At 37.1% G+C, this 20621-nt stretch overlaps 1 protein-coding gene across 3 annotated transcripts in view; it reads left to right on the plus strand.

The window, feature by feature from the left end:
- Positions 1-20621, plus strand: part of LOC122802701 (arylsulfatase H-like) — a 672840-nt gene that overhangs the window by 463175 nt on the left and 189044 nt on the right. For all 3 annotated transcript variants that reach the window (XM_044072448.1, XM_044072446.1, XM_044072447.1), the window contains exon 7: positions 18247-18383. In XM_044072448.1, coding sequence (XP_043928383.1) covers positions 18247-18383 — 137 coding nt within the window. The remainder of the gene's footprint in view (positions 1-18246; positions 18384-20621) is intronic.

A 20621-nucleotide genomic window follows, 5' to 3' on the forward strand; every position in this document is an offset into this window, starting at 1 on the left:
TGGTGGTCTTTGACCGGCCTCCGTTGCTATCGTGGGATGGACGGTGGTGTTGGTGTGTGTTTGGGTTGTGTTTCTACTGCCGATACGTCAGTGGGGGGTGGGGTTGGCACGTGTTCATCTTTGCAGGGGGGCCCATCCTGGACATTTGTGTCATGCGTCGACACTTGGCACGTGCCATATGTCCTGTGATATTCCCACAGTCATGTATGCCTTCCTGCATTACTACTGCGTGTTACTGGCAGTTTGTATCTGGTATGCATGGCTATTATGTTGGATAGCTTAGGCTATTCCCATGATATGACATACCCATTCATCCGGGCATATACATGTTATTCAATCCTTTGCATTGGCCATGGGTGTTTGGCCATACGGCACTACTATTATCTACGTGTGATGTCCCACCTTCACCTTCTGTGCATGTGGCACCCTGTTGGGGTGTCCTGCTTGGTGGGCAGATGTTCCGCCCTATGTCTTGTGTTTGACACGTCTGCATAGCTAATCATCGGTACAGTGGCTGCACATACTGCTTTGTCCAGATGTGTACAGTTATGGACACCGTGGCGTGTGAACGCCTATGGGGTTTCGACAGGTCCGTACCACATGCGGGATGTACGCATTCTGCCGACACATTCACATGCAGCCATTTGGATATCAGTACCTGAGGTGGGATGTTGACATGTAGGGTACATATTTGCACGCGTGGCACTGCCTAGGACAATACTTCATACTACATTTGGGGTATACCCACTGTGTGTAGGTGTGCAGCTGCGCAAGGCTGCTAGCTGGATTGGGTGGACGGTCGTACATGAGTGCGGGTTACATGCTATGACGGGGCTGTTGTGTATTACATTTGCATGCATGGGTTCTGCTTCTGGATATTCCGCTTCGGCATACGCCATCCTATGTGTATGCGACGGGTACGTTGCTGGGTCTAGCACATGTTGCTATGCACATGTTTGTCTGTGTTTAGGGTATCTGGTTTCTTTCTGGTTGTTATATAGACACGGCTGCCCGGCTGTGTACTCTCACTACCACTGTGGAACTGCTGGTGACCATGCCCATGGGGCTACTCTTGTGTAGGTGCGGCGCGCTGACATGCTGTGGTACACCTTCACTGGGTATGCCTGCTGACAGTGCATTGCGTGACGGACACGGTATTACGCATATCCTTTGTTCCTTGGACGGGTACAATTTGGACTTCGTGGGTTAATGTTTGGTTCTCCGTTTTGTGTAGACGGGTACTATGTTGCATACTCTGCATACGTTTCATTATCCACGGACACTGGTTGGTGCGGTTACTATTGCAGGCGGCATGTGACAGTCAGCACTTTAGGTTGCTCCTCGCCTGCCGGCTTGGCCACGCCTACGGGCGCATCCTACTTGGGCTCGCGCACGTGCCCTCTGCACATGGTTGTGGTTGCGGCGCACACTCATTACTATGCATGTGGCGCTGCTACGCCGGTTATACACTGCACTGCCGGCGCAAGCCTTACACCGGCCTTGCGCCGAGCTTCATGAATCCGGAGGATAATATACATAGTGGTTCCATTCAGTAAATCATATTCACATTTGATTGAACCTTTGCAGCTTTGGTACAATCTTTTAACAGCAGAAGCTATCAAAAGTTATACATAGTTGAATGAAAGGTGCCTGCTTCTGAATTGTGCAAGATTGTGATATAGTGGGGGTGGGGAATGTGCCCTTTCCCTGAACATGTGTGATTTCAGAATTTGCATCTATAATTAGAAGCTGCGGTGGTGCAGGAGTAGCATTGTCACCTCACAGCAAGAGGTTTTCCCGTTTGATTCTCGGCTGGAGTGCCTTCTGTGTGGAGTCTGCATGTCCTCCCTGCGGTCGAGTGCATTCAAAAGACATGCATGAATGGGCGTGCCTTCATTGAAGGTTGGGTGTCGGGCTGGCATCTCGGCACCGTAAAAATCGACTGCCATTCATTAGCAGACTGGGGTTCCGCTGTGGCTACCCCTAACCGGGAAAAGCCGAAAAAACAACAATATTGTGGAGATGTGGTTGGAGGCAGAACAGCCCTACATGTTGACTGTTCAGGGAAGCTTGCCCCCTGCAAAAAAAAAAAAAAAAAGAAAAAAAAACTGGTAGTGGTATTTGTGTAAGTGTGTGTGTGCGTGTGTGTGTGTGTAGTAATGTGCTTGAGTCTTTTTGTATTTAGTGCTAGAGTATGTGTCTATAATTGTGTGTGGTATAGAGTGATAAAATCGAATGTGTTTTTGTGTGTGTGTGTGTGTGTGTAAGTTTGTGTGTGTGTGTGTGTGTGTGTGTGTGTGTGTGTGTGTGTGCGTGTTCTGACTGAATGTGCAGTGTAAAATATGGGTGTGTGTAGTGTGTGTAGTCAAAATAAAACTATTGAAAAAGAAAACCTGATTTCCTGTGAAACCCCCCACCCCCACACCACCACCACAACCACTACACGGACATATATATACCAACTCTGAGACTACACAACAGTGAAAAAGTAAAAATTCCTAGTTTTCATTTCTAGTTTTAGATATTTTTTGCCAGCAGTAGCTGGTAGATATTTTGACTTTAAATCAAACTAATGTCACCTGTATATGCATAGCATTTATTAAGTGACTAGTCTAAGTAGAACAGTTGTCTGTTATATATTTCTAGAATATGGTCATTACGTGGTTCACCATTCCGGCTATAACGTTATGATGCTCTGCTGCAGGCTGAGCTCCAATTCCTGGTCAGATTTTTGAGCTGATCACCCTTTGCACTCAAATGAGTTGATTTCACCTATCCCATGGTTTTCTTCATGTTCCTGTTATAAATGATGGATACCATTTCCCAACTTCACTACAACTCTGAGGAAAATCCACCCTCACCAGACCTTTCAAATGTCTCTGTTTTGGAGGAACTTTCCTATTTTTTGTCCTGATATACCCTTATACATTATGTACCTGTTTTTTAGAGTATGTCCCTATTTTCAGGCTTGATTTACCACTTCTCACAATTATCTAAATCCCTCCTCATAATCCGTGATTTTTGAAGATGTCTAGTACATTCGAAAACACACTACATGAACAAACATACTAGCGATACCAATAATTTAAAGAAAGAGGGCATAAATCTTACATTTCCTTTTTCCAGAAGCAAAAATAAATGACCGTGTATGGTAGAACTTTGAAGTACAGTTCATTAAAGTCTACAGATTTTACATTTGTCTCTTAAATGAACTTATATTTTGTCATAATTTTTGTCACTCTGATTTTTTAAATAGGTTTCTAAGCTGTATCCCACATTCCTACTTGAAACCGTAGTAGTTATGTCTAGTTGGTGTTCACATTTTATGCTAAGTAGATGTCCAGATTTTTGGCAGATGTTCCTACTTTTCAAGGATCTTTATTCCTATTTTCATTGTCTGCAGGATGATATGTATGACCTAACCCTGACTCAGCTCAAGATCCAAAGCTAATTATCACCCCCCCCCCAACTATCACCTCAGTACCACTAAAAGAAAAATCACAACCTATGAACCAAAGGGTTAAAATTCAAGATTACCCTCAAGAGCATCTCAAACAAAGTTGCTAACTTGCATGCGTTCCTATCACACCACATCCCTGACATAATAGTAACTATGGAGACCTGTTTAAATACCATTATCAAACACACTGACAACAGGATGTAACATATTTAGAGCCAACCACATAGGCAAAAGGGAGATGGAGTAACTATCGTATATATCCTATCTAAAAATCACTTTGTGTCAGCACAACCATCCCCAGTTTAACAATGCAAAAATCCTTATTTCTGTTCATAAACGTAACTCCTTTAAGAGTCTGTGTTTTATTGCAGTATATATCGCTCCAGAAAATAACATCTTCATCATTGAGAGCATATTATCATAAGTATACAGTGGTATATAGCATGAAACCCTAATATTAGGAGACTATAATATAGACTGGTTAAAGTTATATCTGACACCCCCACTGCAAGCATCACTATCTATGGCTTTAAACATCTCATAAAAACTCCAGCCAGATATAATAAACCCAGAAAAATAGCATCAATATTAGACTGAATTCTATCATTATACCCCTATAATAACTCAATTACATCTCAGCCATAGGTACCTTATGTGATAGCTTAAGTGATCACCTACCCACCTTTGCCAGCATAATCCCTAGCCACTATGTTAGGCAACACCACAACAACTTAGTGTTCAACCTAACTAGCTTTTATTTCTACTCTAAAATCTAAAAACTGGATATTTCTAAAAACATTGCCTTTAGTTGAAGCAGCACTTAAATTTAATAAAATCTTCCTTGCTGTACTAAATGAATGTGCCTACCTATGGAAGAAAAGGAGTTAAATTGAACCCTGGTCTTTAGATTTCATGCAAATCTAAAGAACTAATGAGATTAAAGAACAATGCAAGGAAAACATAGTCATCTAAAAAAATAAATAAATAAATAACAAGGCAAAGCAAAACAAAAACAATCAGGAAAATTAACAATACTCCAGCCACCTCTAAAATACAAGTAAGCGTAGCATAAAACTTGGCAAGAAAGGCACTACTGTAGCATGTTGGAAACTCATAAAACAATCCAAAACTCTTTTGTGCATCTATCACAAACTTGTTAAACCTAGAACACAATTCACAACTAGATTCCCCAGCAAAAATACATTATAATTTGACAATCACTTTAAACATACTGAAAATGAACACTATATAATGCTTAAAACATTGTGTAGAATTCATCTCTCACTCAGCCTATCTTTCTCTAAAATCTGTATCCAACTGATTAGTAAAAAACACCTCCTCAAACTTTAAATCACAATCCTGGTCACAGTCTTTGGTCAGAATAACTGCAAATAAAGCTGCCAAGGGCTTTGTCTGCTCTATAACCATCCGATTAAATACACACCCATTACTGAATTGGATGTTCCCACTATATGGAAAAAAGGGTTCCTATTACCTGATCGAATGTTTAGGTTAGCGAATACTTAAATGTCGATCTGGTAATAGCGAAAGCAAAAAAACCACGAACAGCCGATTTAATGCAGGGAAAGAATTCCCTTGGCCGTTATGTGGATTTTGCCCCTTTCCCCACTGTAGAATGATTTTGGAGTTGATATATTTAGTTAGGGGGATGTGGGGGCACAGCCCTCCACATCAGGGGGTGTGGAAAGTGAAGCCCCCACTTAATTTTAGTTTAAATTTTTTTTTGTGGCCGAAGGAATTCATTCCCTATGTTAAATTGGCCGTTCGCTGTTTTAATTTTTCGATATTACCAGATCAACGTTTAGGTATTCGCTAACCTAAACATTCGATCGGGTAATATAGACACAGGGAAAAAGGCATATATAGTGCCATTTCACAAAGAAGAGTCATCTAATGACTATGCTTATTCTATTATACTACTTCCCACATCAGACATCCTTGAGAAATGCAGACACATTCAATTGCTTCACTACCTCAACATAATTAACCTTTTTTCATCAACACAACATGGCTTTTGACCTAACCATAGAACCAGCACAGCTTTAAAACATTTTACTGACACCATAAATAAAAACAGAAATTCTAACAATTTGGTTTCCTCACTATTTCTTAACATGTCAAAAACATTCAACGTAGTCTCCCATCATCTTCTACTACAAAAGTTGCCTTCTCTATGCCTCTCTCTTACCTCTCACTCCTGGTTTAAAAAGCTACTTATCAGATAGTTACTGAACTGCCAAATGGCAAAATGAGAATTCCTCCTTTCTATGTGTCACAGTTGGTGTACTATAGGGATCCATGCTGAAATCACTCCTGTTTAATGTATTCATATATGGTCTGTATTAAGCAGCCAAACACACCCCTCTGATTCAGTTTGCAGATGACTCTACATTAATCTTCTCCACCTATACCCTGTACAAATTACAATAATTGACCCAAGAATCATTCACATCCATTAAAACCTAGCTATACAACTCACAAATATTACTGGACCCCCAAAATACTAAGCTGCTCCTTTTCACTTCTAAATCACACTCACAAAGTAAAAACCAGTAGGTAGAAATTGCACCATGCACTAAACTTCTTGGAGTCACAGTAGATGATAATATGAAATATGATCTCCATATCCAAATAACAGTCAAAAAGACACACAAAAAGCTTATTCTATTGTATAGAGCTAAACCTTTCCTGACAGATAAAGCCAGAGAAACAATTGTAAATACCTTTCTCCCATGATAATACATGCCTCGGAAATCTTCACAAACGTGCCACAACTTTAGGGAACAGACCTTGAACAATGTTCTGTCAAAATCTCAAAATTTGCCATAAATTCCTCATATTGTAGTCCCCAGTGCCAAGCTGTCAGACTACTAAACTGGACCAAAGTACCCCACATCCTTCACTAGCACCATCTTCTAGTAGTTCAGAATTTAATGTACAGCCTAGGCAAATGCCTAGGACTACAATCAAAGCAGAACTATATGCACACAAGACAAATCTCTACTTACTACAAATAAAGCTCTTATTACAGCAGGAAATGTACTCTACTCCACCTCTGTCTCTAAAATTTGGAACTCTGTCCATCCCACCTCAAGCAAACTAAGCAAATACAATCTTTTAAAGCAGATCTTAAATGGCAGCAAAGACAGCCCTGCATTTGCCAAACTTCATTCCCAGGATAAACTATGCAAATGCTCTCAAACAAATAACTTTATACAGCAAGAAAATCTACACTGTAAATGCATGTTTGTTTTTTGCACATGTATAAAGTTGTGTATTTTATATGTAAGAACTCTCTTGTTATGTTTTGTTCATGCACAGAGCCTGTATATTCCTACTATGTATTACTATTGCTATTTGCCTTGTAAAGCTTGCGTAGTATATTGTTATTGTTATTTTTCATGTGGAGCTTTTCTCCCTTAACTTCCACTGAAATGGGTTGGACAATTGAGTTTAACAAATGCAAAATAAATAAATAAATCTGCCTAGCCATCTGTAGTCTTTTCTTGGCATATACATTGCATGTATAAAAAATATTTTTTTCAATCTGTCAGGCTAGGCCATGAATCATAAGTATCTTTACCACTTTCCATAAGTGTTGTGTTTGTGGTTGCCTACATCTGTGTCATCTCATACAGAGATGTCAGGCATGCCACCCAAGGGAGGAAAGTGCAGTAGCAAAAGGTAAATTTGTATACTGCTTTATGTTGGCACATCATGCTAGTGCTTCAAAATCTCTCAAAACTTCAGGTCAAAGACCCTTTCAAAGAAATGCAGTGATGCTCAAATGGAAATCTGACTACTTGAGAGGTATGGCAAAAAGTGCATGTCTTTGCAACTCTGGTATTTAGTGCTTTTAATTGCCAGACCAAACATCCTGAAGTATGACAAATATATCTTCAAGAAACTTTCTGAGAGCTGTGAGGCAGTGAATTACGAGGCAAAGAATAAGACTGCCTTCCTCAACCAAGTCCAGACCTTCTTGCCATTTGGGAAAACATGCCATTAAATGTGGGTGTTATGCTGTAGATGCCGCATCCAGTGCTGCTACTGGGTCAGTCCTTAGGAAGTACTCTTAGCTGAGGACCCAGTCCCTGCCCAGAAATGTAAATCTGCAGATGCACCATACAACAGTGTTTACAGAGCAGATATTCTGACCTCCAGACTTAGAATGTTTTCAAGAAGTGGAAAGACAAATGAAAGAGTATGAAATATGTCAGGCAAATGATCCTTCCTCTCCAGTATAAATGCTATAGGAATGATCCCACAAAGCAACAACCCTTAATATTGGTAACAAGGAAGTGAAAAGTGACTCAAAGGTAGAACAATTTATTATTAAAGAATGTAACAGCAAGTAGATAGGGTAGGTGTGTTGAGGGTGGTAGAGACAAAATATCACTTTGCCTCTAGGAAGCAGTTGTGATGGTATATGCATGCCTGTCCCTAATCCCACAAACCCTACCTGGCCACTTTCCTTACATGCTCATAACCACTCTACAAGGCCTGTGACAGGAGGCAAATTGTCCACATGCCTCCAACAGTGTCTGTGCATAACCATGACCTATGTTTTACAGAGAAGGGGTGAAAATAGTTGAGCATGCTACTTTGACGATATTGGCTAAGCTTCAAATGACTTAACTGGTCTATTGCCTAGTAGCAATCTACAAACCTACAAAGTGAGTACTGAGCAGTATCTCCAGGAGCTACAATCTTCAGTTTCTCAGAAGGCCACAATGGTGAGGAGTCTCAGGAATGCCAAAGAATTAAGAACTTGTGCTAAACCCACCCCAAAGGAAATGCTAGCACAAGACACCATAGAAAAAGGTGCCTTAAGTTCAAGAAGTAAAATAATTTTATTCCAAGCTTCTTTTTAGTTCCAAGGATGGATGGTGATTGGCTGTGTCAGAATGGAACACATTGTTAGAAGTTCCCCCATTTAAAATCCTGACTCTACAGACACTGATTACCATGCTAAGCACATATGGTAGCACTAGACCTCAAATATGCTTACCTACATGTAGCAATTTTCAAGATATCACATGTGATAACTAAGGTTTGTGGCAGAGAGAATGAATTTCCTATTTATCTCCTTGCTCTTTGGATTAGCTACTGTGCCAAACATATTTACCAAATGCCTGTCCCCTGTATTAGGACATTGCAGAACATTTCCTCCTCAAATCCCAGTCCATGCAGGAGCTGGACAAGACAATATTCCTTAATTTACAGTGCCTGAACAGACAAGAATTCACCCTCAACTAACAAAATTTAAACCCATGCTCCAGAGAGAGGATAGTCTTCATAGGAACCTTTGTAGACACAGAAATTTTCAGGACTTTCCTCCTACTGGAACAAGTGGAAATCCTGACAGCATTCTTCCAATGTAAAAACTCAGTGGATGCCAGATTGGTCATCATATGCTACATGGCCATAACCATCTTGATGGCTCCACTAGCCAGACTTCAAACAAGACAGTTGCAGTAGAATTTGTAGAACGTCTGGGGTCACTTAGCCCAGCCACTAGAAACAAAAGTCCTATTTTTTTTTCCATAATAAATTTTTATTGAAATATATTTTCCAAAAACATTACAAAAATACAATAAACATCACACACATAATACACTATAACTACTACAAACCATTTATACAATATCTACATGAAATGCTTCCTATATTTAATATATTCCTAAAATCAGTATCATGCTAATATAATATTGAAGACCTTTTCCCATATTTTCGGGTTATTAATATTTTTGTTAGTTTGTTTCAGAAGTAATTTATGTGCTAGTATATGTTTTATAGCCACAAGCTTAAAATTATTCCATGATGTCTTATGTGGTTCTACCCAATTTGTGGCTATATAGAGTTTCATCAGCAAAAAAATATTCATACAAATAATAGTTTGCGATCTGGAAAGCTCTCTTGGAGGAATGTGTAGAATCATAAATTCCCATGACAGTGTAGAACTTTGATAACCCATCTTTTGCAGTTGTACTTTAAGAGAGTTCCAAAGTTTATATACGCATTTACAACTCCAGAACATATGAAGAAGATCCGCTGTTTGATCTGCACGGTATGGACAAATTGGAGAATTCCTAGGGTTAAATTTATGTAATCTAAGATGTGTGTAATATGCATTGCTCCAAATCATCAATTGCGTGTACATCAGTTTTTGAAAAGAAACTGATTTCCTAGTTATATCAATTGCTTTTAATATCTGATTGTCTGTTACTGTTACTTTGTTTACCCAATACTCTGAAAGCAAAATTTTGTCCTGAAATTTCAAATCCTTAATTAATTTGTATGCAGTTGGTATAAATGTAGTGTCTTGTTGGATAGCTTGCCACAATTCAGAGCACTTATCCACAAATCCGGCTGCAGGTTTAAAGTTCCTAAAATAGCTCAAGGCAAGTTCTTTAACTTGTCTCATTATAACAATGTAACTTCTAGGTAGATTCATTTCCTGTCTAATTTGTAAAGCCGATAAGTCAAGTTTATTAAAAACATCAAATAGAGTCAGATTAACTATTAATGGAAATTTGCTGAGATCGATCAGCTGATTATTTAGTTTAAAATTAGGATTCCTGTGGAAAGGTTGAAGAACCATCATATATTGCAATAAATCTACGGACTGAAATAAAGTTTGCAAAGATGAGACACAGGTTATTATGTGGTCCATGACCTCATATTTTATCAGACTAATTTTGTCCATAAAGGGTAATGCTTTAGTATTTATTTTCCTATCCAAAATATGCTTATGATTCAAGACCACCCAAGTTGGTATCCATTTTGTACTCGTTACATCATAATTAGCAATTCTTAAAATTTGATTAGCATTTACAATCAAATAATATGCTTCAAAGTTTGGTAGCTCAAGTCCCCCTCTTGTTTTAGGGGTCATTAATTTCTCATAAGATATTCTAGTTCTTTTTGGGTTCCAGATAAATTTAGCTAGATCTTTATGCATTTGTTTAAAAACTGTTTTTGAAATTGATAATTGGGCAGACCTAAATATGTATAACATTCGTGGTAGTATATTCATTTTCACTATTGATACTTTTGCTAATACCGGTAGTTTTAAATTCTTCCATCTGTCACAATCAGCTATTATGTGTTCCCACACTCATTTAACATTATTGTTATAAATGTCCTTATTATCTGTAGAGAAGTTGATACCCAAATATTTAATATTTTCTTTACATGTTAACTTCCCCATCAGGGCCATTAATGAAAAAGGTTTTGGAGTTCTTAATGGGAAGATATTCATTTTCTGTAAGTTAATTTTATAATTAGAAACTACCAAAAATTCATTTATGAGCTTTAATATCTTTTCACTGTCCGAAATTGGGGTTGTACAATAAATAATAAGATCATCGGCGAATGCTGACATTAATATTTTATTCCTATAAATTATTGGTGCATTATGATACAAATTTTGCTTGATATATAAAAATAGGGGTTCTAGATATAGGTTAAACAATAAGGGGGACATGGGACAACCCTGACGAGTACCATTTTTAATCTGTATTCTGTTAGAATAAGTCCTATTGATGTATAGCGTAGTGTATGGATTACTATATAATATTTGTAGTATCTGAATGAATTCTTGGGGCAAGTTAAAATAGGGTAACACATCAAAGAAAAACTTTATGTCTACTCTATCAAATGCTTTCTGGGCATCTATTATAAGAGCATAGATATTAAAGTTGTTTTGTTTAGCATACCTCATCATATTATGCAGTGTAAGTGTGTTATCGCTAGTTTGTCTAGTTGCCATAAATCCAGCTTGTTCCTTAGAAATTAGATATATCAAAACCTTCTTTAGTCTCAATGCTATAATTGATGTTAAAATTTTCATATCCACATTCATTAGTGCTATTGGTCTGTAATTATCTGGGTTAAGGGGATCTGAATTGGTTTTATGTATGAAAATTGTTTTTGATGCATTGAGGTGGGGGTTCACTAATTTTATTTTTAGTTATATAATTAAATACATGAGACAATTCTTTTCTCAAACTATCATCAAACTCGTTGTAAAATTCAGCTGTAATACCATCAGGCCCTGGCGACTTATGTGCTTTCATATGTTGAATTGTATATACTATTTCTTCTCTAGAAATAGGTTTAATCAGGTCACTTTGCAGGTTCTCTTCTAATTCTGGAAAGTTAATTTTTTGCAGAAAACTTTTATTCTGGTTATGTAGAGACCTATCAGTTTGCCCCTCATACACCTTAGTATAGATTTTCCCAAAAACATCAACAATATCCTCAGTTTTAGAATGCATTGTGTCGTTATACTGTATTTCCGAAATATATCCAGTTGTTTTTGATTGATTTATAATCCTTGCCAGTGCTTTTGATGGTATTTGAACATTATTAGCATATTTCACTAAACACCTATGTTCTTGAAGTGTTAATTTAATATTATGAAGCAAAAAGAAATCCCTTTGAAGCTTCAACATTTCCTCCTCAGTTTGAGCGTTAAAATTCTGAATCAGCTCATTATCAAGTTGTTTTATTCTTATTTCTAGTTTTTGAATATCACTATTATGAATTTTCTTATAATATGATCCTTTTTGTATAAGAAATCCTCTAATTTGAGCTTTAGCTGTCGCCCATTCAATGTCAGGAGTATGTTTTTGGAGCTTCAAGCTATCTGTAAATTCTTTCAAATATTTTATGATTCCATCTGCTATCTCTTTTTTACTTAAAAGATTTGGGTTGAGTGACCAATTATAACCCCTATGCCTTCTTGTGTGTTTTAAATCTTTAGAAAATTTTAATGAAATTTTTGAGTGATCTGATAGATGACGAGTATGTATAACCACCACTGGTTCTAAATTCGTTAGTGCTTTAGATATCAAAAAGTAGTCTATTCTAGCCCACATTTTGTGGCATGGTGAATAGAAGGTGTATTTATTTGCATTATTAATATCTTGTGAATAAGAAAAGGGGTCATATAATTGAAAATCTTCCTTAAAATCATTTAATGCTATTCCGGCCTGCTTATTAAATGCTCTTTGTGGACAAGACCTATCCAACTTTGGATTTTGATAGGTATTCCAGTCCCCACCCACAACAAAATAATAACCATCATATTGTGTTAATATTGGAAATAATGATGCTATGAAACTGTGTTGATCATTACATGGGGCATATATATTCAAAAGTAGGATAGGTTTATCAAATGCATTATCCGATAAAATCACATAACACCATCGCCCATTTGGATCCACTTTGGAGTCTAAAATCCTATCTTTGTATTGGGTTTTGATAATTATAGCCACTCCTGCACTGTTTGTCTTACCTTCTGATGTCACTAGCTCTCTAATCCAGTTCTTTTTTCTAATATCATTCCATTGCTTATTCATCAAACGTGTTTCCTGTAGAAATACAAACAGTGCTTTTTCCTGTAATAATATGTGTAGCAACAGCTTTCTCTTCTTCAAGTTCTGGAGCCCTTTAACATTCCATGAGTTCAACTCCCACATTTGCAGATCTTGGTATCAAATAACAATATAAGAGAGGAATTATCAAATCGACATGTATTGACTGTACACTATATCTTATCTGGAAGCATTTCCTACATCCCGTCCCTAACCAGTGCTTACCCACTTTACCCCTGGGCCAGGATTTATATAGGTCTTGTATAAGAGAAAATATAAACAAGGTTAAACACACCAACACATTGAAAAACTTCAGGTAATAACATTTAAAACATTTCCTAAACTTACAACCTATATATTCTAGCATATCTACATCAAAGTCTAAACTACACATTCCCTACCAAACACCGCTACTTAACTACAGCTTTGGTTTAACTATTAGTTAAACAAATCTCATTTCTAAGGTTATTACTGTGTAAAGGAAAGTTTTAGTAGATTGGGTACTTATTTTATCCTACCTTAAGTATCTGTTTTGTTGCAATCATTATGTACATAAACTTTTTACAGAAGAGAGGAGAGAGAGAAAAAAAAAATGCATCCTACATTTTAAATCTGTACCCTACACAGTGCCTGCCACTCACTGCATATAGTAAAAAAAACGATTTTGGTTAACACCAATAAAAGAAGAAAAAAATAGTAAAAGTACATGTTATTATGTGCTTTAAGTACATACTGTAATGTTATTTCATTATAAAAAGAACATTAACATATTATTTTCAGTTCTCTTTGTCTTCTCAAGCCAGGAAACCATCAGAAATACTCACGACGGGGGACCTCTTTCACAGCAGGACCACAGGAAGTGTTACATCCAAATCGACACTCTCAGTTGAAATCCAGGCATTTCCTGTTTACCACACAATGGAAATAGACCTTGGAGGTCATAAAAGTCTGGAAACCAGACAGCAGACCCTCAGATTAGCATAAACAAACAGTTTTATTGCTTTTTCAGAGGCCTGAACAGTTTAGTGAAGAAACAAAGGATTAGAAAAGCCTTGAGGTAAAATACATGCTGGATCTGACTACAGGAACATGCCAGTCTCAATGGAAGTTCTTTTCAGCCCTCGGATGCAGGTAGAACTTTAAAAACTTTCAGAAACACTTCTTTTGCCTGATTTTTATTGGAAACAGAATATTTAGTGCCATCCACCATAAATGTAAGCATATTGGGGTATTTCATCTGGAATTTAATTTGTTTATCAATCAGAAATTTACAGTAAGCAGATAAAGACTGTCTAGCCTGCCTTACTTGTAATGGTAAATCTTGAGCCAGAAATATTTTAACATTTTTCCACATAACATAGCCACCATTTTTTTTTTTGCAGTAAACAGTATTTTGCTAACATCTTGAAAGTTCAATATCTTAACATATACAGGTCTAGGCATAGTAGAAGCTTGTACCTCTCTCAGCACTCTGTGTGCCCTTTCTATTACAATCTGTTTCACCCCATCAGCATCATTTAACAGGATTTCAAATATTTGTGTTATGGCTGGTATTAGCTCTGCATACTGGATGTTTTCAGGGATTCCTCTTATAATAATATTATTTCTTCTAGACCTTGCTTCTAAATCAATAAGTTTATTTTGCATGGCTTGTACATCCACATCACATACCTTTGATTTTTTCTCCAGCATGTCAATTTTGTCCTCTATTTCAGAAATTCTGGTCTCAGTTTTGTCCATTCTCTGAAGCAATTGATTGCATAAAACTCCAAATGTTTGTATTTGTGAGGTCAAGTCTTTTAGAGCTTCCTGTATAGGTAGTAAAGCGTGTTTGATATCCTCCATGTTTAGTGGCTGATCAGTCCTGGATCTAGTTTCTGGTTTCTGTTGTTCCTGCTGTCTAGTAATCCTTTGTTTTTTCGCAGTTCCATCCTTTACTGGTGACTGTAGTTCTGACAACTTTGTCTTAGTAGTAGTTGTTTCCATGGTTCTTCCTTGTTGCAAGATTTTTCTTTCCCCAAGCAGAAAGGCAGAATAAAGAAAGCACATGGTCCTTTGTTTGTTTCTCTCTTCAGAGCAAAGTAATCACTTGTAATCCCGATGGATAAATACTTTTTTTTCCCACTTTTTTAACTGATTTTAGATTAGGTAAGTATAAATGCAACTTTTTATCGTCAATTTGATGTTTAAACCTCCTGATACCCACTCAGATCAGAGATTTTCCTCGGGTTAATTGAAGAGCTGCAGTTTAACAGTGTTTACAGCATGGCAGCCATCTTTGAATCAAAAGTCCTATTTTACTCTGCATCAGCAAAATACATCTGTGCAGGTGGGTGGATCAAATTCAGTGAAATGAAGAAATGGCCTTTAGGTAAACCACTCCCAATCAGAACCTTACACTGGATTTCTCAGATTAGGATTAAGTTGAGCTAGTACCCTGCATCTGCAAGTGCAGTGCATCTGGGATATAGACAAGAACAAGCTGCATATAAATCAAAAGTAAAGGCTAACAATAAAGCATACACTTCAGACCTTTAGAACAGTCTGGGTGCCAGGGATCCCGGAAGTAATCATAGTTAACTGTGCAGTAATGTGGAACATGTACTAATAAGAGGGGCTGTATTCTTACAATCTATGTAGACTAGCTATGTAGACTTGGGAACTAACCCTGAATTTCAGTCTATAATTCACAGCAATGTACATCCTTTTGGGGACTGTTTCTTAGCAGATTAAGTAAGCAGTGTCTCTGCAGACCCACATGAATGCATACTGCACAGGAAAGTTTTTCTTAACCTGGAGTATAGGTGATATGTTCCAAATATAGATCTCTTTGCTCCTTTGAACAACAAATGGCTAAACAGGTTCTGCTCCAGAGCTGCTCACAGGAAATGCTGGTGACGGATATCTTCACCCTAAACCGGAGAGGTCTTTTTTTGTATGTTTTTTTCTCACCTTCCATTGTTTCACAGGATAATTCAAAAGATAAGAGACAAGAGGCAAGAAATGTTTGCATTGCCCCCTTTGGCCAAGGCAGCACTGGCTCTCCTACCTTTATACAACTACCAAGTGAGAAAACATACCCTCGGCCTCAGCATGTTGACATATCAACAAAGTGTGGGGGCACCCTCATAAACCCCTTCCTATTCACACTGAACTTCACATCTTGGAGGATATAACCTTACTTATCTTTGGACACCTATATTCAAGAGACTATATAGACATGTTGAGAGCTTTTAGGAAGCCAAGTACAAGAAAATCTTAACTAGCCTAATGACAGAGAGTTTTCATGTAATGAGAAAGGATGTATGTGCACTCTAAACAGGAGGATATGCACACATTCTTCAGTACCACTCTGAGCTTTTTAGGAGCAGCCTGGCTTAGCCTTGGATGTCCTTGTTTTAGTATCCATATTACTAGTTAAAACGTTTTAAAGTATGTTGTTTACCTTAGGCCTCCCAGAGAGACTCTTGTTTTAGCTTGAAACCTGAATTTTTTGCTAAGAAAGTATATATTCACATCTTCTGAACTATTTACCTTGGTAGAACTCAAATTCCTGTCCTGAAAGACATTTGACATTTTTAGCACTTTAGTCACATTGCATGCCTTAATGTGCAAATAGCCTCTCCTGATCTTTTGCAATGATGGGGCTACCTTCTGCACTAACCGTTATATTATGCCCAGGCTACTTGTAGAAGTGACAGTAAAGCAAACTATCCAATTGCTAGTCTTTTTTCCCTACCAAAAACCATAGAGGAAGGAATCCTATACTCCCTCGATATGTACAGTCATACTACCTAGACAAAGCAGAGTTTAAAAAATCAGAACAATTCTTTGTGCATTTGCCGAAATTAAAAAAAGACTGCTTGTGTCAAAATGGAACATTTCTAACTGAATATAGATTGCATATTGTATTGTTACACAAATCATGGAATGGTTTTACAAAAAATAATCAGTTTTCACTTTATCAGGTCCATTGCCAGCTCCATTGTTTTTTTTTTTTTAAAGTGGTTAAAGTACAAGATAGTCTGGAAGCAGCTACTTGATCCTCTGTCCATATTTTTTTTTCTGGTATTACAGACTGGACATGATTTCTATTGCTAGAACAAAATTCCTTCAGACCATTCTAAAGCGTATGCTGCCCTACGTCTGTATTGTACTGTCAGCCATTGTATCAGCAAAGACTGACACCTTTGATAGTCTTCCCTATGCTTATGAACCACACAATGTATATAGCACAGCTGTGTAGTCAACTTACTGGAACTGTAGATGTGTGACTCTGGTCACTGGTGCAATTCAGTCTCCCACTCTGCACCCCTCTAAACCTGGGTACCCTAGGGGCTGAGGTAGAATGACATCCCTTCCCCACCTTGCACCATGCCTTCTCCATGCCATCTATTGCTCCCCTCCCCTGTTTTTGTTCATGTGACTAAGAAGGGTAAGGGTCTCCATATGGCATTTTCAAACCTCTGAGCACTTAGCTAAGGGCACAGTCTACCCTGACTGTGCATTTCCAGTCCTTACAGTTGTGGGGAGGTAAGAATGAAATAGTGATGTCTAGGGATATACTGTCCTTATACCAAAAATGATGAGACATTCATTGGAAAGATGAGGATGGTCTGGCAGAGGGAGAAGGGTGCTTAGTTCTGAAAGTATGGACAGATGTTAAATCTCAGCCTGAAGCAGTGTTCCTGAAAACTATGACTGCAGCATTGACTGCTCTCAAACATCTGCAATTATTGTAAATTGGCCACATAACTCTTGGAATTGTTTTGTTGTTATAGTCAGATGATTGTATCAATCTGTTACATTTATTGTAAATTGACCACACAACTCTTGGAATTGTTTTGTTGTTATAGTCAGATGATTGTATCAATCTGTTGCAATTCTTTCCTACCTGCTGATTTAAAAGATATGGATTGTGGTTGATCAGATACTAGTAAGTCTCAGAAATAAAGTTGCTGAATGTTCAGCCAAATTTCTGAGTGGGAGACTTTTTAACAAAAGTGCTTTTTTATAGGGATGAAGACTTTCATGTCACCCATGCTCTGGGTTAACTGCACCTTTGAGAAAGGGTGACCCCCCCTTCTCTGACATCAACCATCACACAGTACTCTGCTGAATAACCTACTCAAAATATATGATAAAGTATTAAATTATTTAATTTCCTGTCTATAAATGTTACAGTGATATAATATGGTGTAATGTGGTTTACCAAAGCATCCTATGTGTATTACTGTTACCTTAATTGAAAGAGTATGGAACCATTGATTTCAGGTGTGATTTAAAAACCAAAATACACTTTTAGTTTAGATTTTCAAACATGACTTCTGTATAAGAACATTGCTTTTTGCATTTCTGGTAATGACATTTTAATATGCTTAGGAACAAAGAGAGGCCATTTCTTCTGTATTTCTCATTTATGCATGTCCATACACCTCTGTCTGAAGACAAGAGATTTGCTGGGAAGAGCAAATATGGGCAGTATGGAGACACTGTGGAAGAGATGGACTGGATCATTGGTAAGTGGACTTTATTTATACATGATGCATGTGGGTGCTGGTTTTGTATATTACATTAATAGGGAAGCTACTTGTGATGCCATTGGCCAACTTTTAGAAATGAAGGGACTCAGACAGCAAAGGACTGGATGTTCTTTATGGCTTTCCTGTAAGGGATATGTGCCTTAATCCACAATTATACCTTTCCATATACTGGTGGCTATTTGGTTATATATTTGGTATTTCTAGCTGAGATAAAACTGTAACAGGCACAAGTGTAAAGGGACTGAAAAGTTCATATTGATTCTGTGATTGTTTAGTTACATCTTTCTCTAATGTTATCTCACTTCCTTGATCTTACTATAACACTATGTCTGGTCCTTTACTTAGCAGCTGTTAGATTACATGGGTGATGTTGTACAGGAGGCAAGAGGAGTGAGCTAAGGTAGGAGTTCAGCTTCATGGTATAGCATAGACTGGGCATGTGTTACAAATTCATATCCTTAATGAAAAGTAGTAGTAGAAAAGGCCAAGTAATTTTCTGGTTGGGAACTGATAGGAAAGTTAAGAAGTTTATAAAGATGACATTCCCTATCTGTTCATCTATATACTGTAGACTGACAGACAGTACAAAGTAAATGAGTTTACTGTACATATTGGTGGTATTATTTTAAGCTGTAGCTTATGTAATGCTTTATTTAATGTGCTCTGATTGAAGGTATCATCAAAATATAAAGGGCATCTCTTTATTTTAATTTATTCCAGTGTCATACAAGAAGTATTGTCTTACTCACTCACTTAATTTTGTTGTTCTGTTTATTGATGACATATTTTTATATTTTATTTTGCTTTCACGTTAGATTGCCTTGATCATGACTAAAAAGGATTAATTCTTGACCTCCCATCCACTTGTTAAATAAACAAATAAAATTAATAGATGCTATTTTTACATTTATTTACCCTTTGTTCATCAGGTTAGACCCGCTAGGCCAATAAGTGTTTAATTAAAAAAAAACATGCATGTGAAGGGAGTTTGCCTTTTGTAAAGTCAAATTGATACAACAGCTTTGCAGCCTATAGAAAGGAGCACTACCACATAAAATGTATGAATGCCATAGATATTGATTGTTCTGCTTAACTGGCTGAATGTTATTTTATTGTTGTCAAATTTGTATCTTGCTATCTGCCTGCATGTATGTATGTATATATATATATATATATATATATATATATATATATATATATATATATTACAGTAAGTGACTTGGTGCACTTTTGGAGAAGTTACACATTAACTGGTGAGATTGCTTTAATATACTGTAAGCAAGTCAGTGGAAGATCACATCAAGTTTTAAATATGAATTTTAGTTAACTTGTGCTTAGTGGAAAAATTGTGAGCATTTCCACTTTCTCTTTATCACTAGGTCAATTCTGCTGAGAAACCTAAACATTTCTGTCATTTACCAATCTACACAAATCTGTTTTTTGTTTTTCCTTTTTAATTGTAGGGATTCTCAGAGTTCATTTACAGTATTCTTCTTTGCTGACTTTAGATAAACTGGTACCCTAGGCAAATAGGCTCCACGGTGCCCCCTGCTGCCACTGTCCATCCCATCCTGGCCTACTCACACTATTCAGATTACATATTACTTTTTTACTTCTTTTTCTTTCTTTTTCCTCACAGTTTGTCTTACTGTTCAGTTTTTCCTGCAGTTATACATTCATTCATTAATTTATGTTATATCTAAGCAAGACTGCAATCTGATAACCATGAAGAAAGCAATCACATTCAGATGGGGGTTTTAAATACACTTCAGCATTTTTTAGAGTTTTTTTTTTTAAAATGCTTTTATAGCCAGTGATTGCCTGAACAAAAACCATGATCAAAGAAAGAAATGTAATATTACTCTTCACAGTTTTTTCCTGTATCCATAAAATAACCAAGACTTCACTGTAATAACTGCAATATAAATAACTCTATTAAGCCAGGCTTCTAGAAGCCATGAGGTTTCTAGAATCTCTGAGATTCATTTCAGAGTTTTTTACACAACCTTTTCATCCAATGAAAACCATGACTAAGGCAAGAATTCAGTCTTACACTTCAACTTTACTTTTTTCTACATCCTTTCAAACCACCCTCACTGACTAAAACTACACTGTAACAACTAAGCTAAGCTTGGGGTGTGGAACTGCTAGGCACCCAAAAGTCATGGAGTAATAGTTGCTCTGAGATGTTTTTAGAGCTTTTTGACAACCTTT

The sequence above is a fragment of the Protopterus annectens genome, chromosome 5.part0 (genome assembly GCF_019279795.1).
Source record: "Protopterus annectens isolate FY-2018-M chromosome 5.part0, PAN1.0, whole genome shotgun sequence".
NCBI lineage: Eukaryota > Metazoa > Chordata > Ceratodontiformes > Protopteridae > Protopterus > Protopterus annectens.